At 43.4% G+C, this 26322-nt stretch overlaps 1 protein-coding gene across 2 annotated transcripts in view; it reads left to right on the forward strand.

Annotated features, from left to right (window-relative positions):
- Positions 1 to 1593: 1593 nt before the first annotated feature.
- Positions 1594 to 26322, forward strand: part of mslnb (mesothelin b) — a 45067-nt gene continuing 20338 nt past the window's right edge. Inside the window, exons 1-57 of one of the 2 annotated variants that reach the window (XM_056771086.1) lie at positions 1594 to 1748; positions 1824 to 2035; positions 2116 to 2216; positions 2305 to 2423; positions 2522 to 2698; positions 2999 to 3030; positions 6416 to 6513; positions 6624 to 6658; positions 6807 to 6828; positions 7195 to 7283; positions 7367 to 7528; positions 7604 to 7815; positions 7896 to 7996; positions 8085 to 8203; positions 8302 to 8478; positions 8779 to 8810; positions 12196 to 12293; positions 12404 to 12438; positions 12587 to 12608; positions 12975 to 13063; positions 13147 to 13308; positions 13384 to 13595; positions 13676 to 13776; positions 13865 to 13983; positions 14082 to 14258; positions 14404 to 14435; positions 14525 to 14622; positions 14700 to 14728; positions 14870 to 14891; positions 14988 to 15015; positions 15093 to 15177; positions 15259 to 15405; positions 15504 to 15700; positions 15931 to 16031; positions 16110 to 16222; positions 16493 to 16663; positions 16751 to 16782; positions 16873 to 16970; positions 17105 to 17127; positions 17206 to 17227; positions 17310 to 17337; positions 17421 to 17505; positions 17584 to 17730; positions 17812 to 18020; positions 18510 to 18613; positions 18706 to 18818; positions 18895 to 19050; positions 19141 to 19349; positions 20085 to 20170; positions 20568 to 20695; positions 20791 to 20916; positions 20998 to 21191; positions 21345 to 21433; positions 21516 to 21646; positions 21736 to 21860; positions 22062 to 22179; positions 22470 to 22685. In XM_056771086.1, coding sequence (XP_056627064.1) covers positions 1722 to 1748; positions 1824 to 2035; positions 2116 to 2216; positions 2305 to 2423; positions 2522 to 2698; positions 2999 to 3030; positions 6416 to 6513; positions 6624 to 6658; positions 6807 to 6828; positions 7195 to 7283; positions 7367 to 7528; positions 7604 to 7815; positions 7896 to 7996; positions 8085 to 8203; positions 8302 to 8478; positions 8779 to 8810; positions 12196 to 12293; positions 12404 to 12438; positions 12587 to 12608; positions 12975 to 13063; positions 13147 to 13308; positions 13384 to 13595; positions 13676 to 13776; positions 13865 to 13983; positions 14082 to 14258; positions 14404 to 14435; positions 14525 to 14622; positions 14700 to 14728; positions 14870 to 14891; positions 14988 to 15015; positions 15093 to 15177; positions 15259 to 15405; positions 15504 to 15700; positions 15931 to 16031; positions 16110 to 16222; positions 16493 to 16663; positions 16751 to 16782; positions 16873 to 16970; positions 17105 to 17127; positions 17206 to 17227; positions 17310 to 17337; positions 17421 to 17505; positions 17584 to 17730; positions 17812 to 18020; positions 18510 to 18613; positions 18706 to 18818; positions 18895 to 19050; positions 19141 to 19349; positions 20085 to 20170; positions 20568 to 20695; positions 20791 to 20916; positions 20998 to 21191; positions 21345 to 21433; positions 21516 to 21646; positions 21736 to 21860; positions 22062 to 22179; positions 22470 to 22685 — 6192 coding nt within the window. In that variant the 5' untranslated portion in view covers positions 1594 to 1721. The remainder of the gene's footprint in view (positions 1749 to 1823; positions 2036 to 2115; positions 2217 to 2304; positions 2424 to 2521; positions 2699 to 2998; positions 3031 to 6415; positions 6514 to 6623; positions 6659 to 6806; positions 6829 to 7194; positions 7284 to 7366; positions 7529 to 7603; positions 7816 to 7895; positions 7997 to 8084; positions 8204 to 8301; positions 8479 to 8778; positions 8811 to 12195; positions 12294 to 12403; positions 12439 to 12586; positions 12609 to 12974; positions 13064 to 13146; positions 13309 to 13383; positions 13596 to 13675; positions 13777 to 13864; positions 13984 to 14081; positions 14259 to 14403; positions 14436 to 14524; positions 14623 to 14699; positions 14729 to 14869; positions 14892 to 14987; positions 15016 to 15092; positions 15178 to 15258; positions 15406 to 15503; positions 15701 to 15930; positions 16032 to 16109; positions 16223 to 16492; positions 16664 to 16750; positions 16783 to 16872; positions 16971 to 17104; positions 17128 to 17205; positions 17228 to 17309; positions 17338 to 17420; positions 17506 to 17583; positions 17731 to 17811; positions 18021 to 18509; positions 18614 to 18705; positions 18819 to 18894; positions 19051 to 19140; positions 19350 to 20084; positions 20171 to 20567; positions 20696 to 20790; positions 20917 to 20997; positions 21192 to 21344; positions 21434 to 21515; positions 21647 to 21735; positions 21861 to 22061; positions 22180 to 22469; positions 22686 to 26322) is intronic. The other variant, XM_056771095.1, reaches the window with a different exon arrangement.

The raw sequence follows: 26322 nt of genomic DNA on the forward strand, positions 1-26322 counted from the left end.
TATGTCTGTGTGTCTGTCTTTGTGTATGTCTTCTGTATGTTCATACAGAGAGCTGTAGAGGAATATGTGTGTGTTTTCAGGCGGCTGTCCCGCTGAAAGTAGCATCATCTGGACGACTCAAAACCTTGCAGAATTTTCACAGTTTGCCACATTGATAGATATTTACCACCTTAACCCAGACTTCAACGCTGTGAGTTCTGTTCTGTCTTTACTAATGTGTTTCTTTTATTAACCTGATCTTTTTTCATTCATCTGATTTGTGTCGATAACTCATGGCATCTGCCGGTGGTTTGGGTTTATGTATTTCAGATTGATGCCCTGGCAATTTTGTCCCCCCGTCAGACGGCTGAACTGATAGTAGAAGATCTGCCTGGTCTCCCCGAGAAAAGCGAAATAATAAATGTTGTTTTCAGTAATATTCTGATTTCTCCTGAAGAGCGTGGTCTGCTTGAGATGCTGGAACACCTCATCATGCTCGCTGGACAGGTAAACACAGAGTAAAGTATGTGTGTGACTGTAGGATTATTCATGATCATTTAATTCTCTCCCTCTTTCTCTCTCTCTCTCTTTCTCTCTCTCTCTCTCTCTCTCTCTCTGTGTGTGCGTCAGAGGGGTCTGGAGTGTTCATCATACCAACAAATGTAAGTGATGCTCCTCAACACGTTTCTGAGAGAACACATTGAGATCTGCACAGAGGTCAGAGGGAATCATGCTCAATCTCTCTACTCTCAGTGTTCATAGGCTGCAGGAGTCTATGCTTCCTCAACACATGATGGAGCGGATCCAAGAAAAAATTGAGAAGATGAAAGACATGGCACCCTTTGGTAAACAAACACACAAACTTATGTTGTTTTCAAATAAGACTTATTCTAATAACAAACATTACCAAACAAAGTTACTGAAACATTTAACATGAAAGAACATGCTTAGTTTTAAAACACTTATTTCTGATACATGTGATTTTCAAAGCAAGTCTAGATTAGACACAAACACACACAAACTATAATACTGACGTTGTGATGACCTTCTTTCTCACAGACTGTTTTGCTCCGCCTCCTACGGTAAGAAACCTTCACATTTAATCCGATATGTTGTGAATTTTATTCAACCAAACATCTCAAAGGTCTTTTTGATGGAGAGCCCAAAATAATTATTAGTCGTTAATGTGTTTTTGATGTATGCTTGTTTTGTTTATAGTGTATTTCAACTCCAGTCAATGGTAAGTCTGATATTATATGCGATGATAATCATCATAAATTAAAATAAATTCCAAATTCTTATGTATTGTTTTATTTCTTTTGCTTCTACAGAAACCTCAGTTTGTTTTGGAGTCGACAGGTATTATGAGGTCATCAATAAATGAAAATTTGATTCATTTCAGCTGCAGAAAGTTCAAAAGAACCCTTTTCTCTTCCACAGATCTGAGGTGGATGATCTGATGTCATCTGGTGTCATCATGAACATCTCGTGTGATATCAATGTGGAGCAGTACGCTTGTTCTCCAGTAAGATCATCATCATCAGTTGACACTTGAGGTGCGTTTGTGAACGATCTGCTGAACACTGATGATGTTTACTGTGTCGATAGTTGAGCGGCTTCACTTCTGAGAAACTGGCGAATCTTCTGACGTGTCATCTCTCCAGCAACAGCAGCACTTCTCAAAAGAAATCTGGAAACTTCTCTTCACCAAAACAAATGAGAGTCTAGATCAAGCGCTCATCATGTTCTCCAGCAGCGCACAGAATCTGGTAAAGAGTCGTTTATCACCTCTCCTTCGTTTGACTCTTCAGGAGAATACTAATTCTGTTTCATGACATCATCAGTCTCAGCCAATCAGAAGCCAGTCTCTATCACTGCTGCTGGATGTGATCGCTGAGCTGACGCTGGAGCGGTGGAGTGACGACCAGTGGAGCGATGTGGATTTCATCGGCATGAAGTTCGGTCAGAATCTGAAGCTCTTTTTACCGTACGCATCTTCAACTCTACTGAGCTGCGTCAGCGGCAAAAACCTCAGCTGTCAAACCTTCCAGCAACTGTAAGAAAACCATTCCTCAAGGTTCACTAGAGTGTTGACAAGATTCTTCACTCATCTTCTGATTCTGAATCCTTTCCCAGTGTGCAGCAGTTCAATCTTCAGCTTCATATGATGAATGAGACGCAGAGAAGAACGTTGGTGGACGTCTTCATCTTACCCTTCCTCAGAAGGAACACCACAAGTAAGATCAAGACCTTTGTCATTCACACATCATTCAGACAGATGGTTTCAGAGCTGATGGAGGTGATGTAACTCACGCTGTGTTTCAGATGGAAGCTGTACGTTCACTTCTAGCAACAACACCGAGTGGATACTGAAGAACTTTGGCCAGTTTGTTGAGTTGGTGTCTCTCAGAGATCTGTTCTTCATCCATCCACTCTTTGATCCCGTATGTCTTCACATCATTTCATTCAAACACAAACAGCCCAACGTGAAGCTCATTTCATCGCTCTTCTTCTTCTGTGTGTCTGTCTTTTGTGTGTTTAGTTGGAGACGCTGGTGTATCTCTCTCGAGTGCAGAAGGTTGATTTAATGGTGGATGATCTTCCTGGTCTTCCAGAGAAAAATGAGATCATCAATAAAGTGTTTGATCATCTGCTTGAGTCTCCTGTGGAGCGACGTCTTCCTGAAGTTCTTGAGTACCTCCTCGTACGCTTACGGACGGTAAAACTCATTCTGAATGCTTAATGACAGACTTTTACTTCTTTAACATCTTAGTGGCACATCCAAAACCTAAAATGTCAGCTAAAGGGACATGAGAACGATTCCTTAAACTGTCAATAAAATTGGTAAATGATGTATTTTTTAACTTTCACTTTACATTCTGGTGGAAACATCTGTATAAATGTTAGTCGAGATCTTGTGGTTTTTGTGACCGCTGTCAGTGGAGCCGTAACCGGATGAAACTGATGAATGAAATGTCATATCTGATAGTGGTACTGAAACATGTTTGTGTTTTTACAGACGTTTATTCCCTGCAGCTCCTACACACTCATGTAAGTGTTTTCTGACATCTCTTTATTTCATCTCTGCTGTGTCGACTCTGATGAAATGTTATTTTGAAGTCATATCTGCACTCGGTTACATTATGCCATTATTATTTCCCCTGCTTAAATCAATCCTCTGTTGTCTGATATCCATCACAAAATAAGACCAAATTAGACCTCAACAGTTTCAACAAATTACATTTTCTAAATCGCAACTAATAAGCTCTCCCTATTCTTGAATTGACTTGCTCACAGAGAGACTGCTTTAGATATTATTTACTAGAATTATGTTCTGTGTTATAGAAACACCATGCACTGTGCTTTGTTCCCTTTCTGTCGGTCTCTCGATGTTGTCCAACCGACTGAATGGGCTTTGATCTTGAGAACATATCATCTATGATCGTACTTTTAAAAGACCAATGACCTTGCCAAGTGGCATGACATATTTCGTAGTAAATAGATTTGCCTTTGATAGGTCGATGTACCCCAGGTCGAGAATGCAAGGTGGACTGTTTGGTGACACTTTTGGAGATTTTTTCAGTTTTCGTCGGTGAAGAAGCAGACATTTACATTTACATTTAGTCATTTGGCAGACGCTTTTATCCAATGCGACTTACAGTCCACTTATTACAGGGACATTCCCCTGGAGCAGCATGGAGTAAAGTGTCTTGCTCAAGGACACACTGTTGGTGGCTGCTGGGATTGATCCAGAAACCTTTGATTTACCAGTTCAGTGGTTTAACCCACTAGACCACCATCTATATATATCAGACCTTCGCTGCTGTGACCCAGCCCCCTTCAGGGTGTGAGGCCCCGGACGGCGTCTGCTCCGTAGCAGCCCCACACCTACTGCCCGACTCCGGCACCCCCTTCTCCAGCTGCCTTGGCGTATGTCAACCACCAGGGTGGCATTTGATCAGGGCAGATGTTGCAACTCCTCTGGAGTCAGCAGCTGGGGGAATCCCTGCGGGCCACTCATATCCCAGGCAACCTCAAACAGACAGCTGATGCGCTCTCTTGGCAGGTCAAGCTCAATGAAGAATGGAGACTCCATCCCAGCGCCATCCAGCTCATTTAGGAGCAGTTTGGGCAGGCAAATGTGGACCTGTTTGCCTCCTCTGGACACCTTAAATTGTCCGCTTTGGTACTCCGCTTGGCACGGATGCCTTTGCGCACAGCTGGCCGCAGGACAAGCGGAAGTACGGTCCTGTGCAAGGTCAGGGAAGAGGGGCATCAAGTTCTGTTGGGTTGCGCCCTATCGGCCTAAGCGGACATGGTTCTCAGAGCTAATGCTTCTGACGGCAACTCCATCCTAGGCAATTCCCCTGACGAAGAACCTTCATTCTCCACGGGAAAGTGCACGGTCTGGCACCTGAAGCCAGACCTCTGGAAACTCCACCTCTTGCTCCTGGACGAGGAGATCCTGAGTGACCTGTCATCAGAGTCCTGAGGGGGGCAAGGAGGGTGAATCCTCCCCGACCGTGCTCCGTACCCTCTTGGGACCTAAATTTGGTCCTTGTAGGCCTAGGGGCCCCGTTTTTAGCCCCTAGGGGAAGCCGCTCTACCTCATCTCACGATGAAGACGATTCTCCTAGTGGCGCTCGCTTCCCTCAAGAGGCTAGGGGATCTGCATTCACTGTCTGCGTCATACGAGTGCATAGAGTTAGAGTCGGGTGACCACATGGTGCTGACACCCCGGCATGCCTACGTGCCCAAAGTTTCCACCACACCCTTCAGGGACCAGGTGGTGAACTTGCAGGCGCTCCCCCTTGGGGAGGAAGACCCAACTACTTATTTGCTGTGTCCAGTATGCACCCTGTGACTCTACTTGGCCCGCATGCAGAACTTCAGAGGCTCTGAACAGAGATTTGCTCACAGGAATTGTGGACGCCATCGCCTTGGCGTACCGATCCCAAGATCTCCCATGCCCACAGGCAGTAAGAGCTCACTCCGCCTGGGTGTAGCCTTTTCCTGGGCACTTGCTAAGGGGGGCAGACATCTGCAGAGCTGAGGGTTGGGATACACCCAATACAATCGCTTCTAAAATCCCTACTTCTTCCACTGGATTAAGTATAAGCATTACATCCATCACTAAGCACTTTCGAGTGTAAGAGCAGGGGGGAGCTGCTTGTATTCCAAGCCCAGACAAGGTGAGTTTCCCTCACGAGGTGACCCCCTACAACTGAGCTAGTGTTCCACATGTAGTGACTCCACATCCTTGGGCAGTTCCGTCTGACATTTCCTCACTCTTGGTTCCCCTGTTGGTTAATCTGAGACCTCCCCTCATTGGACTCCACCGCTTCTGTACACCTGTGAGAATCTGGATTTCGTCCTGTCCTCTACAAATATTGCATCTGTGTTTAATACAAAGTTCATGTATCATATGTATTCATTCGTATTCATTCCTATTAATATTAGCTTCTATTCATATTAGATGTGCCTTTCATTCTTGTTGTTTAACCTCGTTGAAAGTTCTATCATGTCATGCTGTCTTATGTTGATATAAGTATCTGTTGTTCTCCATATCAAGGTTCCTAATGATGCCTATGGACGATTGTTCTGTTATTGTAATATTGAATATGTAATCATATCTGATTGTTCAGGAGGAAAGACTAAACAGAAAGTCTGGTGATTTTCCACTGTTTTGGTGGTTTTATATAACACCTCCTTTTCAAACATATAAATATTAGTCCGAAAACAATAAACATTGGACTCTGATTGAACAAGCACTTGTGTCTGTGTCAAACTTTGTCTCCAGGCCTGAAACTCTGTGTGTTCCGTCGACTAGACTCTGCAACCGTAGAATATTGTTAGACAAGGGGACATAAGAAGTTTACATTCTTTCAACACCCCTGATTGGAGCCCTGCACTACTATTCCCATGAGATCTTCCCACTTGTGTGACTGTGTTGGTATTCCACATAATATCTCCCTGCAGCAGATGTGGTCTCGGCAGTGTTCCCCCCTCAGGCGAGCGGCTAGTGCTTCCCAGTGTTCCTTATGGTGCAAGGTGATTATCTCACCCCTAGAGTAGCAAAGGCCACAGCCTGTACAGCCGGTATTAAGAGCCTATCATCGTGATTCTTACAATTGATGCCTTACTACACCAGTGGAAGGTTACAATTTGCGGTTACGCTATCTTGTGACTCGCCCAGACGAGTCAGTGTCGCTCCGCTGGAAGTCATGACGCGGCGCAGCGCCATGGCGTTTCGTATAGGAAGCCCATTCTGTCAGTTCGAAACAACGTCGAGAGACAGACAGAAAGGGAACGTCTTGGTTACGTACGTAAACTCAGTTCCCTGATGGAGGAATGTGCTATGGAACAATGCACATTGTGAAAAGCGCTTTATAAATTGAATTGAATTGAAATGTACAGTTCTGTGTTTCTTCTTCAGTTTGAAGAGGTTGGTCCAGACTACGTCTTCTCTGCCAGTTGAGATGGCGAATCTGGTGCTTCATGCAACTAAAGATCTGCAGGAGAACGGATCGAGAGGTTTTACTCTTCACTTTCATCTGTCTTTGTGTCTTTTTCACTGTGAGATGAAAATGTTCCTCATGGTTTCTGCTGTAATGAATCACTCGGTGTCTGTGTTTTATTTTAAGGCTGTGAACCTCCTCAACCACCTGAACCACCAACAGTGAGATTCATTTGTGTTTTTCTTCTGAATTAGTTCAGCTCTTAAAAGATTCATTCATGAATAGGACTCTGTCTTTTACTCTTTGATATTTTGTGTTAGTGAGAGAATGTTTGGTATTTAAACATGTTTGTTTGTTTGTTTGTTTTAGTGCTTATTCACGTCAGTCAATGGTAAGTGGATCTCCTGCTGATGTGAATCATTCAGTTTCTTGACTGTCTCATTATGGGAAATGGTTCTGAAACAGAATCACCAATGACTCCGCTTCTGGTGTGCATCTGGAGAGAAAACAATCGCTGACATTCTTTAAGATATAGGCGACTAGGCGTCGGCCCTGTCTGGGAAACTGGCCCTTTGTGTTGTTGTTTGATTCAGAAAGAGATGAATGTTATTTCGAACTTCAGGAGGATGATGATGCTGCACTCACAGATCTGTCGTCATTGGTGTCACAGACATAAGATTGTTTCATTTGCGTTTCAATTTCTCACGTTTGTGTTGAAGTTTGGAATGTAATCCATTCATTCTGTTCCATTGAACAGCCACTAGAGTGTGTGAAGGAGTCACCAGCTTCAACATCTCCGACAGCGTCTCATGTGATATCAATGTGGAGCAGTACGCTTGTTCTCCAGTAAGATCATCATCATCAGTTGACACTTGAGGTGCGTTTGTGAACGATCTGCTGAACACTGATGATGTTTACTGTGTCGATAGTTGAGCGGCTTCACTTCTGAGAAACTGGCGAATCTTCTGACGTGTCATCTCTCCAGCAACAGCAGCACTTTCTCAAAAGAAATCTGGAAACTTCTCTTCACCAAAACAAATGAGAGTCTAGATCAAGCGCTCATCATGTTCTCCAGCAGCGCACAGAATCTGGTAAAGAGTCGTTTATCACCTCTCCTTCGTTTGACTCTTCAGGAGAATACTAATTCTGTTTCATGACATCATCAGTCTCAGCCAATCAGAAGCCAGTCTCTATCACTGCTGCTGGATGTGATCGCTGAGCTGACGCTGGAGCGGTGGAGTGACGACCAGTGGAGCGATGTGGATTTCATCGGCATGAAGTTCGGTCAGAATCTGAAGCTCTTTTTACCGTACGCATCTTCAACTCTACTGAGCTGCGTCAGCGGCAAAAACCTCAGCTGTCAAACCTTCCAGCAACTGTAAGAAAACCATTCCTCAAGGTTCACTAGAGTGTTGACAAGATGCTTCACTCATCTTCTGATTCTGAATCCTTTCCCAGTGTGCAGCAGTTCAATCTTCAGCTTCATATGATGAATGAGACGCAGAGAAGAACGTTGGTGGACGTCTTCATCTTACCCTTCCTCAGAAGGAACACCACAAGTAAGATCAAGACCTTTGTCATTCACACATCATTCAGACAGATGGTTTCAGAGCTGATGGAGGTGATGTAACTCACGCTGTGTTTCAGATGGAAGCTGTACGTTCACTTCTAGCAACAACACCGAGTGGATACTGAAGAACTTTGGCCAGTTTGTTGAGTTGGTGTCTCTCAGAGATCTGTTCTTCATCCATCCACTCTTTGATCCCGTATGTCTTCACATCATTTCATTCAAACACAAACAGCCCAACGTGAAGCTCATTTCATCGCTCTTCTTCTTCTGTGTGTCTGTCTTTTGTGTGTTTAGTTGGAGACGCTGGTGTATCTCTCTCGAGTGCAGAAGGTTGATTTAATGGTGGATGATCTTCCTGGTCTTCCAGAGAAAAATGAGATCATCAATAAAGTGTTTGATCATCTGCTTGAGTCTCCTGTGGAGCGACGTCTTCCTGAAGTTCTTGAGTACCTCCTCGTACGCTTACGGACGGTAAAACTCATTCTGAATGCTTAATGACAGACTTTTACTTCTTTAACATCTTAGTGGCACATCCAAAACCTAAAATGTCAGCTAAAGGGACATGAGAACGATTCCTTAAACTGTCAATAAAATTGGTAAATGATGTATTTTTTAACTTTCACTTTACATTCTGGTGGAAACATCTGTATAAATGTTAGTCGAGATCTTGTGGTTTTTGTGACCGCTGTCAGTGGAGCCGTAACCGGATGAAACTGATGAATGAAATGTCATATCTGATAGTGGTACTGAAACATGTTTGTGTTTTTACAGACGTTTATTCCCTGCAGCTCCTACACACTCATGTAAGTGTTTTCTGACATCTCTTTATTTCATCTCTGCTGTGTCGACTCTGATGAAATGTTATTTTGAAGTCATATCTGCACTCGGTTACATTATGCCATTATTATTTCCCCTGCTTAAATCAATCCTCTGTTGTCTGATATCCATCACAAAATAAGACCAAATTAGACCTCAACAGTTTCAACAAATTACATTTTCTAAATCGCAACTAATAAGCTCTCCCTATTCTTGAATTGACTTGCTCACAGAGAGACTGCTTTAGATATTATTTACTAGAATTATGTTCTGTGTTATAGAAACACCATGCACTGTGCTTTGTTCCCTTTCTGTCGGTCTCTCGATGTTGTCCAACCGACTGAATGGGCTTTGATCTTGAGAACATATCATCTATGATCGTACTTTTAAAAGACCAATGACCTTGCCAAGTGGCATGACATATTTCGTAGTAAATAGATTTGCCTTTGATAGGTCGATGTACCCCAGGTCGAGAATTCAAGGTGGACTGTTTGGTGACACTTTTGGAGATTTTTTCAGTTTTCGTCGGTGAAGAAGCAGACATTTACATTTACATTTAGTCATTTGGCAGACGCTTTTATCCAATGCGACTTACAGTCCACTTATTACAGGGACATTCCCCTGGAGCAGCATGGAATAAAGTGTCTTGCTCAAGGACACACTGTTGGTGGCTGCTGGGATTGATCCAGAAACCTTTGATTTACCAGTTCAGTGGTTTAACCCACTAAACCACCATCTATATATATCAGAACTTCGCTGCTGTGACCCAGCCCCCTTCAGGGTGTGAGGCCCCGGACGGCGTCTGCTCCGTAGCAGCCCCACACCTACTGCCCGACTCCGGCACCCCCTTCTCCAGCTGCCTTGGCGTATGTCAACCACCAGGGTGGCATTTGATCAGGGCAGATGTTGCAACTCCTCTTGAGTCAGCAGCTGGGGGAATCCCTGCGGGCCACTCATATCCCAGGCAACCTCAAACAGACAGCTGATGCGCTCTCTTGGCAGGTCAAGCTCAATGAAGAATGGAGACTCCATCCCAGCGCCATCCAGCTCATTTAGGAGCAGTTTGGGCAGGCAAATGTGGACCTGTTTGCCTCCTCTGGACACCTTAAATTGTCCGCTTTGGTACTCCGCTTGGCACGGATGCCTTTGCGCACAGCTGGCCGCAGGACAAGCGGAAGTACGGTCCTGTGCAAGGTCAGGGAAGAGGGGCATCAAGTTCTGTTGGGTTGCGCCCTATCGGCCTAAGCAGACATGGTTCTCAGAGCTAATGCTTCTGACGGCAACTCCATCCTAGGCAATTCCCCTGACGAAGAACCTTCATTCTCCACGGGAAAGTGCACGGTCTGGCACCTGAAGCCAGACCTCTGGAAACTCCACCTCTTGCTCCTGGACGAGGAGATCCTGAGTGACCTGTCATCAGAGTCCTGAGGGGGGCAAGGAGGGTGAATCCTCCCCGACCGTGCTCCGTACCCTCTTGGGACCTGAATTTGGTCCTTGTAGGCCTAGGGGCCCCGTTTTTAGCCCCTAGGGGAAGCCGCTCTACCTCATCTCACGATGAAGACGATTCTCCTAGTGGCGCTCGCTTCCCTCAAGAGGCTAGGGGATCTGCATTCACTGTCTGCGTCATACGAGTGCATAGAGTTAGAGTCGGGTGACCACATGGTGCTGACACCCCGGCATGCCTACGTGCCCAAAGTTTCCACCACACCCTTCAGGGACCAGGTGGTGAACTTGCAGGCGCTCCCCCTTGGGGAGGAAGACCCAACTACTTATTTGCTGTGTCCAGTATGCACCCTGTGACTCTACTTGGCCCGCACGCAGAACTTCAGAGGCTCTGAACAGAGATTTGCTCACAGGAATTGTGGACGCCATCGCCTTGGCGTACCGATCCCAAGATCTCCCATGCCCACAGGCAGTAAGAGCTCACTCCGCCTGGGTGTAGCCTTTTCCTGGGCACTTGCTAAGGGGGGCAGACATCTGCAGAGCTGAGGGTTGGGATACACCCAATACAATCGCTTCTAAAATCCCTACTTCTTCCACTGGATTAAGTATAAGCATTACATCCATCACTAAGCACTTTCGAGTGTAAGAGCAGGGGGGAGCTGCTTGTATTCCAAGCCCAGACAAGGTGAGTTTCCCTCACGAGGTGACCCCCTACAACTGAGCTAGTGTTCCACATGTAGTGACTCCACATCCTTGGGCAGTTCCGTCTGACATTTCCTCACTCTTGGTTCCCCTGTTGGTTAATCTGAGACCTCCCCTCATTGGACTCCACCGCTTCTGTACACCTGTGAGAATCTGGATTTCGTCCTGTCCTCTACAAATATTGCATCTGTGTTTAATACAAAGTTCATGTATCATATGTATTCATTCGTATTCATTCCTATTAATATTAGCTTCTATTCATATTAGATGTGCCTTTCATTCTTGTTGTTTAACCTCGTTGAAAGTTCTATCATGTCATGCTGTCTTATGTTGATATAAGTATCTGTTGTTCTCCATATCAAGGTTCCTAATGATGCCTATGGACAATTGTTCTGTTATTGTAATATTGAATATGTAATCATATCTGATTGTTCAGGAGGAAAGACTAAACAGAAAGTCTGGTGATTTTCCACTGTTTTGGTGGTTTTATATGACACCTCCTTTTCAAACATATAAATATTAGTCCGAAAACAATAAACATTGGACTCTGATTGAACAAGCACTTGTGTCTGTGTCAAACTTTGTCTCCAGGCCTGAAACTCTGTGTGTTCCGTCGACTAGACTCTGCAACCGTAGAATATTGTTAGACAAGGGGACATAAGAAGTTTACATTCTTTCAACACCCCTGATTGGAGCCCTGCACTACTATTCCCATGAGATCTTCCCACTTGTGTGACTGTGTTGGTATTCCACATAATATCTCCCTGCAGCAGATGTGGTCTCGGCAGTGTTCCCCCCTCAGGCGAGCGGCTAGTGCTTCCCAGTGTTCCTTATGGTGCAAGGTGATTATCTCACCCCTAGAGTAGCAAAGGCCACAGCCTGTACAGCCGGTATTAAGAGCCTATCATCGTGATTCTTACAATTGATGCCTTACTACACCAGTGGAAGGTTACAATTTGCGGTTACGCTATCTTGTGACTCGCCCAGACGAGTCAGTGTCGCTCCGCTGGAAGTCATGACGCGGCGCAGCGCCATGGCGTTTCGTATAGGAAGCCCATTCTGTCAGTTCGAAACAACGTCGAGAGACAGACAGAAAGGGAACGTCTTGGTTACGTACGTAAACTCAGTTCCCTGATGGAGGAATGTGCTATGGAACAATGCACATTGTGAAAAGCGCTTTATAAATTGAATTGAATTGAAATGTACAGTTCTGTGTTTCTTCTTCAGTTTGAAGAGGTTGGTCCAGACTACGTCTTCTCTGCCAGTTGAGATGGCGAATCTGGTGCTTCATGCAACTAAAGATCTGCAGGAGAACGGATCGAGAGGTTTTACTCTTCACTTTCATCTGTCTTTGTGTCTTTTTCACTGTGAGATGAAAATGTTCCTCATGGTTTCTGCTGTAATGAATCACTCTGTGTCTGTGTTTTATTTTAAGGCTGTGAACCTCCTCAACCACCTGAACCACCAACAGTGAGATTCATTTGTGTTTTTCTTCTGAATTAGTTCAGCTCTTAAAAGATTCATTCATGAATAGGACTCTGTCTTTTACTCTTTGATATTTTGTGTTAGTGAGAGCATGTTTGGTATTTAAACATGTTTGTTTGTTTGTTTGTTTTAGTGCTTATTCACGTCAGTCAATGGTAAGTGGATCTCCTGCTGATGTGAATCATTCAGTTTCTTGACTGTCTCATTATGGGAAATGGTTCTGAAACAGAATCACCAATGACTCCGCTTCTGGTGTGCATCTGGAGAGAAAACAATCGCTGACATTCTTTAAGATATAGGCGACTAGGCGTCGGCCCTGTCTGGGAAACTGGCCCTTTGTGTTGTTGTTTGATTCAGAAAGAGATGAATGTTATTTCGAACTTCAGGAGGATGATGATGCTGCACTCACAGATCTGTCGTCATTGGTGTCACAGACATAAGATTGTTTCATTTGCGTTTCAATTTCTCACGTTTGTGTTGAAGTTTGGAATGTAATCCATTCATTCTGTTCCATTGAACAGCCACTAGAGTGTGTGAAGGAGTCACCAGCTTCAACATCTCCGACAGCGTCTCATGTGATATCAATGTGGAGCAGTACGCTTGTTCTCCAGTAAGATCATCATCATCAGTTGACACTTGAGGTGCGTTTGTGAACGATCTGCTGAACACTGATGATGTTTACTGTGTCGATAGTTGAGCGGCTTCACTTCTGAGAAACTGGCGAATCTTCTGACGTGTCATCTCTCCAGCAACAGCAGCACTTTCTCAAAAGAAATCTGGAAACTTCTCTTCACCAAAACAAATGAGAGTCTAGATCAAGCGCTCATCATGTTCTCCAGCAGCGCACAGAATCTGGTAAAGAGTCGTTTATCACCTCTCCTTCGTTTGACTCTTCAGGAGAATACTAATTCTGTTTCATGACATCATCAGTCTCAGCCAATCAGAAGCCAGTCTCTATCACTGCTGCTGGATGTGATCGCTGAGCTGACGCTGGAGCGGTGGAGTGACGACCAGTGGAGCGATGTGGATTTCATCGGCATGAAGTTCGGTCAGAATCTGAAGCTCTTTTTACCGTACGCATCTTCAACTCTACTGAGCTGCGTCAGCGGCAAAAACCTCAGCTGTCAAACCTTCCAGCAACTGTAAGAAAACCATTCCTCAAGGTTCACTAGAGTGTTGACAAGATGCTTCACTCATCTTCTGATTCTGAATCCTTTCCCAGTGTGCAGCAGTTCAATCTTCAGCTTCATATGATGAATGAGACGCAGAGAAGAACGTTGGTGGACGTCTTCATCTTACCCTTCCTCAGAAGGAACACCACAAGTAAGATCAAGACCTTTGTCATTCACACATCATTCAGACAGATGGTTTCAGAGCTGATGGAGGTGATGTAACTCACGCTGTGTTTCAGATGGAAGCTGTACGTTCACTTCTAGCAACAACACCGAGTGGATACTGAAGAACTTTGGCCAGTTTGTTGAGTTGGTGTCTCTCAGAGATCTGTTCTTCATCCATCCACTCTTTGATCCCGTATGTCTTCACATCATTTCATTCAAACACAAACAGCCCAACGTGAAGCTCATTTCATCGCTCTTCTTCTTCTGTGTGTCTGTCTTTTGTGTGTTTAGTTGGAGACGCTGGTGTATCTCTCTCCAGTGCAGAAGGTTGATTTAATGGTGGATGATCTTCCTGGTCTTCCAGAGAAAAATGAGATCATCAATAAAGTGTTTGATCATCTGCTTGAGTCTCCTGTGGAGCGACATCTTCCTAAAGTTCTCCAGCGGCTTTTTGCTTCTTCTTTTGTGGTGAGAAATATTTGAGAGTTATCCTGTGTTTTGCTGTTTATAAGTCGGGTCAGTTTTGTTTGTCATTTTCTTTGGACAACTTCACTTTTTTTGTTGTTGTCTGTTATTGTTGTCCTGTGACCCAATGGTGTCTCTTATTTTCTAGAATCCTCTGAGTTGTAAGTCAAACCAGATCATGTGAGTATGGATTTTTAGTTTGTGTCAGAAAAGAAACAGACACGTGAGTCTATTTTCATCTGTGACTGAATCATTTCTTCGTGTATCAGTTTCAGGAAACTCGAGCAGGTCTTGAGAACATCAGCTGGTGATTTGGAGTCGATCATCTGGATAAGTCTTTATAAATTCAACAGCACAGCACCTGCAGGTCAGTGTCATCTCTCATCTCATGACGTCTTCTTTGGGTTTGTTTAGTTTTCTAATGTCTCTTTGACTTTCACACAGGTTGCTCATTACTGCCATCTGTGGATGAGGTATGTCTGTTTTCTAAGATGAATCACTGCTGAATTTTTTCAAACTATATTCAACACAATATGTAATAATAAGATCTGTTGCATTATGATACCTAAGTTTGTATATACTGTAAGGAAATGTATTTTTTGTTTCTCTTTCAGTGCCCGCTGATTCCATTCAATGGTATGGAGTGTGTTGCGTTGTGTTTTAATATATCATGACTGTGTGTGTGTGTGTGCTGTAATGTGTTGATGTTTTGTCTTGCTCTGTGTGTTTCAGAGGCTCAGGTGTGCAGTGGTGTGGACAGGTAAGATCTTTGTGTGGTTATTTCAACGTTTCTCAGTGTTCTCTATGTGTTGACCGTGTGTGTTTGGTGTGTTGTAGTTCATCGTTACAGCAGCATCTGAAAACTGCAGACGCAACATCAAAGTTCTGTGACTTCAGCGTTCAACAATACGCATGCACACCGGTAATAACCAACACACATGAGCCAGAATACAAACTGAACATTAAAGGACATGTCAGAACATCTTGTGATGTGTGTGTTCAGATGTTGAACGTCAGTGTGGATAATCTGGTGTCTGTTCTGGAGTGTCAGTCGTCTGCTGATGTTGTGAGTTCACCCGGCAGCTGGAAACTCTTTCTGATCCGTGTTTCACATGTGCTGGATTCTGCTCTCCACACGCTCTCTAACACGGTAACATACACACTCAATCCCACCCTAGTTTGTCCCAGAATGCATGAATGTCTCCATATCTTCTGTCACACTTGTGTTTGTGTTTCTCTCTCTGTTAGTCAATGTGGTGGAGCGCCCAATCCGGTTCTGTTATTCTGGACGTGCTGCGAGAGCTGCGACTGGACAGACTGACGGACGACGGCGTCATTGCAGAACAGTTTGGCGAGCGTCTCAGACCGTTCCTGCCGCTCGCATCCAGAACATTCCTGCAGTGTTTGAGCGTCAAGAACTTCAGCTGTCAGAACTTCCAGAGAGTGTAAAATATTCAATGAAATATTTGACTTTCAATATGTGACGCGATGCTCAGCCTTGACCAATAGAGAAGAGAGCAAACATGACTTCTGTTCTTCTGTTTGCTTCAGCATAACAACAACACACTTCACTTTCAAAATGTTTTCAAAGTTTTGTGTCAGGTTTATTGGATAGAAAATCAAATGTAGTATTTTCCTCACAATCTGTGTGTGTCTGTGTGTGTTTGTGATGCAGTGTGTCAGTGTTTGATGCAGGATTCCTTCGTATGAATGATGTTCAGCAGCAGATGACAGTGAAAGAGTTCATCTTACCCATCATCCAGAGACAGACGAGAGGTACTGAACACAAACACACACACATGATGAAATGATAACAATTGTGTCATGATTCTGATAGATGTGTGTGTGTTTCAGAGTCGGCGTGTGTGTCCAGTAACAGCTCTCTGTGGATCAGCAGTAATCTGGGACAGTTTTCTTCACTTCTGACTCTGGATCAGCTCATCACTCTCAACCCACAACTCAATCTGGTAACATGAACATTGAGTTAATAGTCTGATAGAATAGTGTGTGTTCATCTGATCTGATCTGAACCAATCTGAACCGATCTGAAGGAATCATGTTGACACATGAACAAGATGTCTTGAACTGCAGCTACACAGATGAAACCCAACTGAAGATGTTCAACACTGATCTTACACACACAACATATCAAAGTAGAACCATCGTTTGATACACACTGTGTGAGTCCGTTCGGTGCATGAGTGAGTCTGTTGTTGTGCCTCTCTGTGTGTGTTCAGTTGGAGACGCTGGTGTATCTGTCTCCGGTGCAGTTGGTCAGTCTGATGGTGAATGATGTTCCTGGTCTTCCAGAGAAAGCCGTGGTCATTGAGAAAGTGTTTGAGCACCTCAGTGTGTATCCACTGAAGATTCCTGACTTTCTACACAACCTGATCGTCATGTCAGAAACGGTAGAACATCTAACAGCACACACACACACACACATCTGTGATTCTACACACATGAACATACTGATGTTTCTTCATGTTTTTTGACAGAGCAACATGTCGTGTGATTCCTACAGAGTCATGTGAGTTCATCCTTCAGAAGAGTTGATTGAGATCTGCAGTTGTGTTCGGCTCTTATGTTCACGTGTGTGTGTGTGTTGTGTGTTGTGTAGTTTCCATCGTCTGGATCATCTCCTCATCAGTGTGTCCGTGAGTCTGGAGACGCTCATTCTGAGGAAGAGAACGGCTCTGCTCAAGAGTGTTCCACTGGGTAAGACATGAGTGATGACATCACTGATCACATGACTGATGACATCCCTGATCATCTGAAGAACTCCAGTGCATGTTAAATAACATTATTTCTATGATTCTCTGTGTGTGTGTGTGTGTGTGTGTGTCTCTCAGGTTGTTTAATTTACAGCGGAGAGGTGAGTGTGTTTAGATGTTTTTTTCTGTTGATTGTTGTAATGAGTTGTGTTACTGATGTGATTCTATTCTCTTCATAGTGTGACATCACTCCAGTGAATGGTGAGTTACTCTTTCACATTCTCATTCTGAACCAATCATGTGCTTCTGCTGATGTGTGCTCATCTCTCTCTCTCTCTTTCAGAAACGGAAGCGTGCAACAATGTCAACAGGTGAATCAACACACACAAATCATCAGACTGTCATGTGTGTGATGTCATGTGTGTGTAATGTCATGTGTGTGTGTGTGTTGCAGCTCTGCTGTGTCGGTGTATCTCAGCTCGTCTCCTGACCGCAGTCACCTGTGTGATTACAGCATCGCACAATACTCATGTGCACAGGTACACAACAACACAACACTACACACACACTCTGTCTCTCTGTCTGTGTATACACCTGATGTGTGTGTGTGTGATCAGTTGACAGATCTGACCTCAGAGGACCTGAAGACGGTGCTTTCATGTGGTTTCCGTGGTAACGACAGCGTGTCAGATGAGACGTTGAAACTCTTTGTGCAGAAGGTCAATCCTGTGCTGGGTCTCGCGCTTGACCAGCTCAATGTCACGGTACACAAACACACACTTGTGTAAAGTAAACTTTCAATGTCTATCTGAAGAAAACAATAAAACATGAAATCTCTCTCTCAGAAGCTGAATAAGTCCCGCCTCTCAGTGTCGTTCTTGAAAATGATTGGTGAGGTGACTCTGAGCACGTTCAGCTCATCAAGTCTGACAGATGATTCGTTCGTCCAGCGCTGGTTTAATGACAGGCTCCGCCCATTTTTACCACACTCCTCTGAAGCGTTTCTGTCCTGTCTCACCACCCGAGACTTCAGCTGTGACACCTACAGGACTGTGTGAGTGTGCGGGTGTCGTCTCTGTGTTGTGAGTGTGTGGGTGTTGTGTATTATAACACAAATGGAAAAAAAATTGCTTTTAATTTTTGGTTTGTGGTTCACATTTTATGAAAATACATCATTAAAGTAAAAAAAAGAGAAACTCACTTACATCGAACTCGATAATTGATTGATAATCGATATTAATCCACTTGGACATTGTTTTTATTGAACTCGTTTAAAATGTGGACAAAAGTGAAACTAAAATGTTTTAGATAATGTTTTAATATTTTGTATTATTTATAACGTTTTATAAAAAAAGTCAATAATATTTTGGCACAATGGCGCCCCCCTTGGGCGGCACCCCTATGCACCGCATATTCTGCATTCCCCATTTATGCACCACTGTGTGCAGGTATGCTGAGGTTTTGTGAGTGTGTGTGTTTGTGTGAGTGCAGGTGTTGTGTGCGCACGTATGCTGAGGTGTTGTGTGTGTTTTATGTGTTACAGGGTGAATAGTTTCAGTCAGACTTCTGAGCTCATGTCTCCTGACACACAAGAAAACGTTTACGTTGACTTCATCAACATCTTCCTGTCGCTCAACAACACTGCAGGTCAACACACAACTAGAAAACACTTTGACAGCTTTAATGATGTTTTGATTGTCGTGAGTACACAATAAACGCATGTGTTGGTTTGTGTTAAGGTTGTGTGACTGGAACTAAGAACAGCTCTGATTGGCTGATCAAGAACTTTGGAGATTTCCGTGTTTTCAGCACAATCAGCGGCCTGCAGACGCTCAACCCGTCGTTCAGTGTGGTACAAAACACACATGCACACATACACAGATCAATGTGTGTGTGTTTGTGTATTAATGATTGTTTGTTATGTGCAGATGGACACTTTTAGCCTGATGACTATCAGACAGTTAGTGGAAGTTTCCAGCACTCCCGGTCTACTGTCCACCAGCGCTGATGTCAACCAACTGCTGTCCAACATCCCAACCAATCAGCTCACAGAGTTCTACAAACCTCTTTCTTTGTCACTACAGGTAACACACACACACACGAGATTGTGTTCTGATAGATGGTGTGTCATGTGTATCTGTGTTGTGATTGGCGTGTTTTGTGTCACGTGTCAGTCTCAGGACATGCCTCTGTCTCCTGCGGTGCGTGAAGAGTTTCTGCAGCAGGTGTTTGTCAGAGTGAATCTCACGAGCGCATCAGATGTTGATCTCCAGCTGTGGATCCAGAACATTCTGCCTCCGTTCATCACCAACATCAGCGTTCAACACGTCACCTCCTACTTCAGTGTCCTACAGGGACGACCCTGCTCACTCAGCCAACAGGGGTACAACACACAACACAAACACAACATACACACTCCATCAGCCAACAGGGGTACAACACACAACATACACAACATACACACTCCATCAGCCAACAGGGGTACAACACACAACACAAACACAACATACACACTCCATCAGCCAACAGGGGTACAACACACAACATACACAACATACACAGTCCATCAGCCAACAGGGGTACAGCACTCACACACACGCACACACAGACACACACACATGCATGTTGGGTGTTCATGTTTTATGGGGACATTCCATAGACACAATCAAACTGTTTAATAAATTCTGTACCCTTAAACCTCACAATCACACAAATTTTTCTGTTCCAGCACTTTTTCAAAAAAGTTCATTCTGTATGATTTATAAGCTTGCTTCCTCATACAGTGGAGATGGTGGTCTATTGGGTTAAACCACTGAACTGGTAAATCAAAAGGTTGCTGGTTCGATCCCAGCAGCCACCACCAGTGTGTCCTTGAGCAAGACACTTTACTCCATGTTGCTCCAGGGGAATTGTCCCTGTAATAAGTGCACTGTAAGTCACTTTGGATAAAAGCGTCTGCCAAATGACTAAATGTAAATGTAAATGTTCCTCAAGAGGAAAAAAAAAAAGGATTCTGGACATTGCCATCTTTGTGGGGACATACCGTAGGGTTTACACACACACACATCATGATATGAGATGATTGTTTTGATTTATTTTGTGTTGTTTGTGTTTTAAGGGTTGAGTTGTTGAACTCGTCCAGCTCCAGCTTCACAGCTGCGACACAAGATGAGATCTATCGTCAGATCCTCAACTCTCTTCAGGGTAATAATTGCTTTAGCTTTCATTTCAATTTTATAGTCCACTTCAGACACAAGTACAGGTCAAGATCTGACCCTCTCAACCAATGACCTTCTAGAGCTTATAATAGAGCACTTATGAAAAACAATCATCAAAGAAAATATTCAGGACTCCAGTTCATATAAAGAATCATTTATTCTTTGATTTATTTTCCCATTATTGTACTGACATTAGTAGAATAAGTGTTATTCAGTCAGTGAGACATCTGATGGAGGATCATTCACAGATATTAAGAGACGGTCCGGTCTCAAGTGACTCTGAATGTCTTTCCATGTTTAACTTTGATAAGAGTCCTGAGATGATTCCATGACTTCAGTGGATCAACGATGTTCCTCATCCCTCTTTCCATGTTTTCGCACAGGATCCGGCTCTCTGCGTTGCTATGGTAACCAAAGTTATCTCTCATTCCTGCAATCGTCCTTCATGGGCTTCCAGTTCCCCAATCTGAGCCTGTTCCTGTCGCTGATGCCGCCAGCCCGCGTGCCCGAGGTCAGAACACGTCAGAACACTTCTTCATTAATGCAAACATCACTGCACATAAATACATGTAAACAATCATGAGTGTGTGTGTGTGGTCTCTACAGCTGATGTCATCCATGTCACCGGCAGAGATCAGCATCATTCTCAACCGACCCAATGCTGTTGATGATGTCACTAAAGTGTGCCAGCTTCTCTACGCGTACCCTAAAACTCCTCAGTACTTACAGAGGGTACAGAGTTCAGTTTCACACGCGTGTGTCATGTGATTCTGCGTCATGGTTCAGATGTGTGATGTTGATGGTGTCCCGCAGGAGCCGGTGGGGTCTGAGTTTTTGGGCCGGCAGGTGTTGTCCTGCGTGTGGCCTCAGGTTCTGAGGGTGGAGAACCGTTCGGAGGTGGATCGGTGGTTTGATCAGCGACTCGTTCGGTACCTGCCCTTCCTTACCGCACAGCTCGTTGATCCAGACGTCACGAGGAACGCCTCCTGTCTCTCCTTCAGCAAGTTGTGAGTAACTGAGCAGCTGTGAAGCGACGTGTGCACCAGTCAACAACAAGAAAAGTCTTGATGGAAACACGTTCATGGATTGGATGAGAATGACAGTTGGATGAGATTGATGTGGATCTGATCAACAGGTGTTTGTGTGTCTTCTCTTGACAGTGTTTCTGTGATGAGTTCATATAACTTCAGCGCGGTGGGGTTTTCTCCTAGAGATATCTACAGCAACATTCAGATCTATCTGAACACCAGTGAGTTCTTCACTCAGATGTTTTATTGTCATCACCTGTGATCTTCAGGTCTGATGTGTCTGATCTGTGTTTCTCTCTCCAGCATCAACTCCCAAATGTTACGATCCATCTCACCCTGAACTCAACTCCACCGCGTGGTTTGCCAACTATATCTACACGTTCATGAGCTTCATCACTCTGGATGATCTGACGCTTCTCTACGGTTCCTCACAGGTGTGTCATTGGTCTCACGAAGAGTGAAGTTAGGGCTCGCTGGTGTCAGATCACATTTCAAGGTGACTTTTGCTCTTGTTTTTTTTCAGCTTCAGCCCTTCACTGTGAACCTGGACAACCTGAAACTCTTTGATCTGCTAAGTGTTCCTGATAACGTCACCGAGTTCTACATCACGCTGCTCTTCAAGCAGGACCCGTCCTTCAGCGCCTTCTAGTGAGCGACACACATGACATCACAGTTCCCCAAACCCTCGTGACTGATGGTCATGTGATGAGCTCCTCTTCATTGATGATGTCAGAACGTGTTGTTTCTGCTGCCGCCGCTTCTTTATAACAGTGTTGGCAAACGCTCGCAACATCATCATGACATGTTGTGTTTTGTGTAGTAATGTGTCAATGGTTTGTGTGTTTGCAGTCTTCCTATGAAGTTCCGTTGTTTGGCACCGCCGACCTCCTTCAGTAATTTGAGTATGGAGCAGTTAAAGATCGTCTCTCCCAGAGTCAATCAAAACTGCTCCAACATCCCACCCGACGTACGTACAACACTCTGTGTGTGTGTGTGTGTGTGTGTTTACACGTGTGTTGTTGATTGTGTGTGCGTGCACTGGTTTGACCTACATTATATAGACGCACAGTCCTTAGAATGCGGTGTGTATTCATGTGTTTGGCCATGCTCCTACATTAGAGGACATGCCCATGTCCTTGTAATTCAAAACTTAAAATAAATATGTTTTATTGAAAATGTGCAGAAAGATTTGAATGAGTTTATGTCTGTGAAATGTCCCTGTAAAGCACGAATACCAACATGTGTGTGTGTGTGCAGGTGTCGGCAGCTCTGTCCAGTAACCCTCAGGTGTTGTCGGTGGAAAGCATCACAGTTTTGGGTCAGTCGTGTATTGGTTTGAGTACGACTCAGCTCAGCGGCGCTGGTGGGCGTGTCCTGAGGGACTCTCTGTCTGTGCTCAGCTCTGTGATTGGCTGGAATCAGGACCAGGCCATGACCATCATCCAAAGCCTGCTGTCGTCTGGACTTTACATGGTACACAACAGCCCTCCCTCAGTCTTCACACACACTAGATATCATCAATGAGCTTGAGGTCATGGCCTCTCTCTCTCTCTCTCTCTCACTCACTCACTCTCTCTCTCACTCTCTCTCTCTCTCTCTCTCTCTCTCACTCACTCAAGATTCAAGATTCAAAGGAGCTTTATTGGCATGATAAAAGAAAATTTACATTGCCAAAGCACAAGATTAAATATAAACATGCAGAAATACAGATTAAGATAAAAAATAAGATAGAATAAAATTAAAAGTCTATAAGTAAAAATCTATATATATATACATCTCAATATAAACAGAAAAAGAGTTTTAATTAAAGTTCTCAATGAGGGTGATAGTGTCAGTTTGTGTGTGTTGTCCTGTCAGTGTTGTGTTGTGTTGTGCTGGTTGTTCTTTGGTCGTGGCAGGACTTGACATATCTTGCAGCAGGTTTGAGCTTCTTGACTTTTCTCCCAGTATGTATGAGATCTTGTCCTTTTGTTGAAACTGGTCAAAGTCTTTGTGTAAGTTTGTAAACTGGGGGAAGAATGTTTCTCTGATGTGTGTGTAGTTGGGACAGGAGAGGAGAAAGTGCAGCTCTGTTTCCACTTGATTGTGTGTGCAGTGTGGACACAGTCGCTCTTCTCTCGGTGTCCATGTGTGTCTGTGTCTGCCCGTCTCTACAGTGAGCTGGTGATCACTGAGTCTGTACATGCTCAACACTTTTCTTAGTTTAGGGTCTGATACGCTTGTGAGCTATTCTGACACTTTATATTCTCTCTTTAGTGACAGATAGCATTCCACTTTACTTTGCTGAGCTGTTGCTTCTGTCCAGTGTTGGAGATCACTCACTCACTCTCTCTCTCACTCAATTCAATTCAATTTCAATTCAATTTGCTTTATTAGCATGACTGTAATTGTTACAATATTGCCAAAGCACAATGTACACTTATAAACAGGTAAAAAACATAAACAAAACGTACTTTAACTTAAATAACCGAACAGTGGATTTGGAACATTTGTGAACATTACCACAGTGTTAACATACATATATTCTTACACATTATCAAGAGAGATGATGGTGTGTAGAGTGGGGACATACACATGACATATATAACACAATATCACACACACTCATCTACTGTCTCTCAGGCTGTGACACATCCACACATATCTGGCAGCAAGTGCTGCTGTCTGTCCATCCCCTAATATTATTTTCATCTGTTCAGTTTCAACCAAAGATGAGAAGTTTTTGATGACTTTATTACATTTATTCATGAATAGATCTCTTATAGTTGTGTATTTGTGGCAGTGTAAGAGGAAGTGTGTTTCTGTTTCGATCTGTCCTTTGTTACAGTGAACACACACTCTTTTCTCTCTGGGCAGCCAGTTTTTTCTGTGTCTGCCGGTCTCTATGGCCAAACTATGATCACTGGTCCTATATTTACACATCAATTGTCTTTGTTTTGTGTCTTTAATTATTTGCAGGTATTCTTTGAATTCATAATTCGTATTAAGACTTCGGTAAAATTGTAATTTGCTCTGTGTTTTTGTTTCCTGTTCCCAATGTTCCAGATATGTAGTTTTAGTTTGTTTAATAATTTGATTTGTTGTGTTGTTTGCGGCAGTAATGGTCAGAGACCGGTCAGTGTTAGTGAGTCTTGTGATGAGTTGGCTCAGAGGACTCTTTTCTGGGTTCAGTTCTTGTGTTTGAACAGCTATATGCTGAAGGGAATCTGTGGGACTTGATTTTTAAGTGCATCCAAAATTTGAGAGCTCTTTTTTGTATGTCAATAATTAATGGGAATCGGCCTAATTCTGCTCTACATGCATTGTTGGGGGTTTTCCGTTGTAATTTTAAAATCATTTTGCAGAATTCTGTGTGTAGGGTTTCTGTGGGATGTTTCTCCCATCTGGTGTATCTCTGATCACTGAGTGGACCCCAGACCTCACTTCCATACAGTGCTATGGGCAGTATAACACTGTCGAAGATTTTACACCAGATTTGAATGGGTAAATCAATATTTATGAATTTTTTCTTTATAGCATACATAGCTCGTCGAGCTTTATCTTTCAGCGCAGTTATTGCCATGTTAAAACGTCCTGAAGCGGTGATGATCAGGCCGAGGTAACTGTAGTGCATTGTGTGTTCTAGGGGGGTGTTTCCTAGACTAAAGTGATATCTGTGTTCCTGACATCTGGGCTTTTTCTGGAAGACCATAATGTTGGTTTTCTTAAAGTTGACTGCCAGGGCCCAGTTCTGACAGTAGTTCTCGAGCAGGTCCAGATGCTGCTGTAGTCCCTGTGGGGTGGGTGACAGCAGCACCAGATCATCTGCATACAGCAAGAGTTTGATGGTTTTGTTCTGGAGAGTGAGTCCAGGGCTGCTAGACTGTTCCAGTTGTTCTGCCCATCCGTTAATATACATATTAAAAAGTGTTGGACTCAAGCTACAACCCTGTCTCACTCCTCTCTTCTGGGTAAAAAAGTCTGTATGTTTTTTGCCAATTCGTACTGCACATTTGTTGTTTGTATACATGGATTTGATGATATCATAGACTTTACCACCTACACCATTTTGTAAAAGTTTAAAATATAATCCCTCGTGCCAAATTGAATCAAAAGCTTTTCTAAAATCGACAAAGCATGCAAATATTTTCCCATTTTTGGTCTGTTGAACATGTTTATTAATGAGGGTGTGTAGGGTGTAGACGTGGTCAGTAGTTCTGTGATTTGGAAGGAAGCCAATTTGGCATGGGCTCAGGACATTGTGTTCACTTAAAAAATGTATAATTCTGTTATTTAGAATACTACAAAATAGTTTCCCCAAAATACTACTAACACAAATGCCTCTAAAGTTATTAGGATCTAATTTATTTCCACTCTTGTGTATTGGTGTGATAAGTCCTTTGCTCCAGATGTCAGGAAAGTGGCCTGAATGAAGGATGAGGTTGAATAATTTCAGCACAGCCGTCTGCAGCTCAGGTGTGCTGTGTTTCAGCATTTCACCCAGAATATTGTCTGGACCACAAGATTTTTTACATTTTAGCCTTTTAATTTTATTGGTCAATTCCTTGTGTGTAATTGGGAAGTCCAATGGGTTTTGATTATTTTTATTTTCATAAATTTGAAGATTTTGTTTGATCTGATTATAATTGTCATTAAGTTCTTTTGGTGGGATTTCTTTATATAAGTTTTCAAAATGTTTTGTCCAGATGTCTCCGTCTTGGATTGGTAAATCTTGTGGTTTTGTTGTGCTCAGATTATTCCACATGTCCCAGAACTGATTCTGGTTTATTGACAGTTCTATTTCATCAAAACTATTGATCAGGAAGTGTTGCTTTTTCCTTCTTATTGTTTTTTTATATTCTTTTAGTTTCAAGCCATATTCACTTCTTAGATTTGTGTTGTTCGGCTCTTTATGTTTCAGGTTTGATAATTTTCTCAGTTGTTTTCGTAATGTTTTGCATTCAGGGTCAAACCACTTTTCATCTTTTGGTGTTTTCTTAGAATATTTTGTCCCTTTCTTTTTCAAGTCAGCTTTACATGCTGCTGTTTGAAAGATGTCATTGATTTCATTTGTAGCCGATTGGGTGTCATCTTTAGTTATTTCAAATGTTTTATTAATAAATGTATTGAT

The sequence above is a fragment of the Triplophysa dalaica genome, chromosome 2 (genome assembly GCF_015846415.1).
Source record: "Triplophysa dalaica isolate WHDGS20190420 chromosome 2, ASM1584641v1, whole genome shotgun sequence".
Classification (NCBI taxonomy): Eukaryota; Metazoa; Chordata; class Actinopteri; order Cypriniformes; family Nemacheilidae; genus Triplophysa; species Triplophysa dalaica.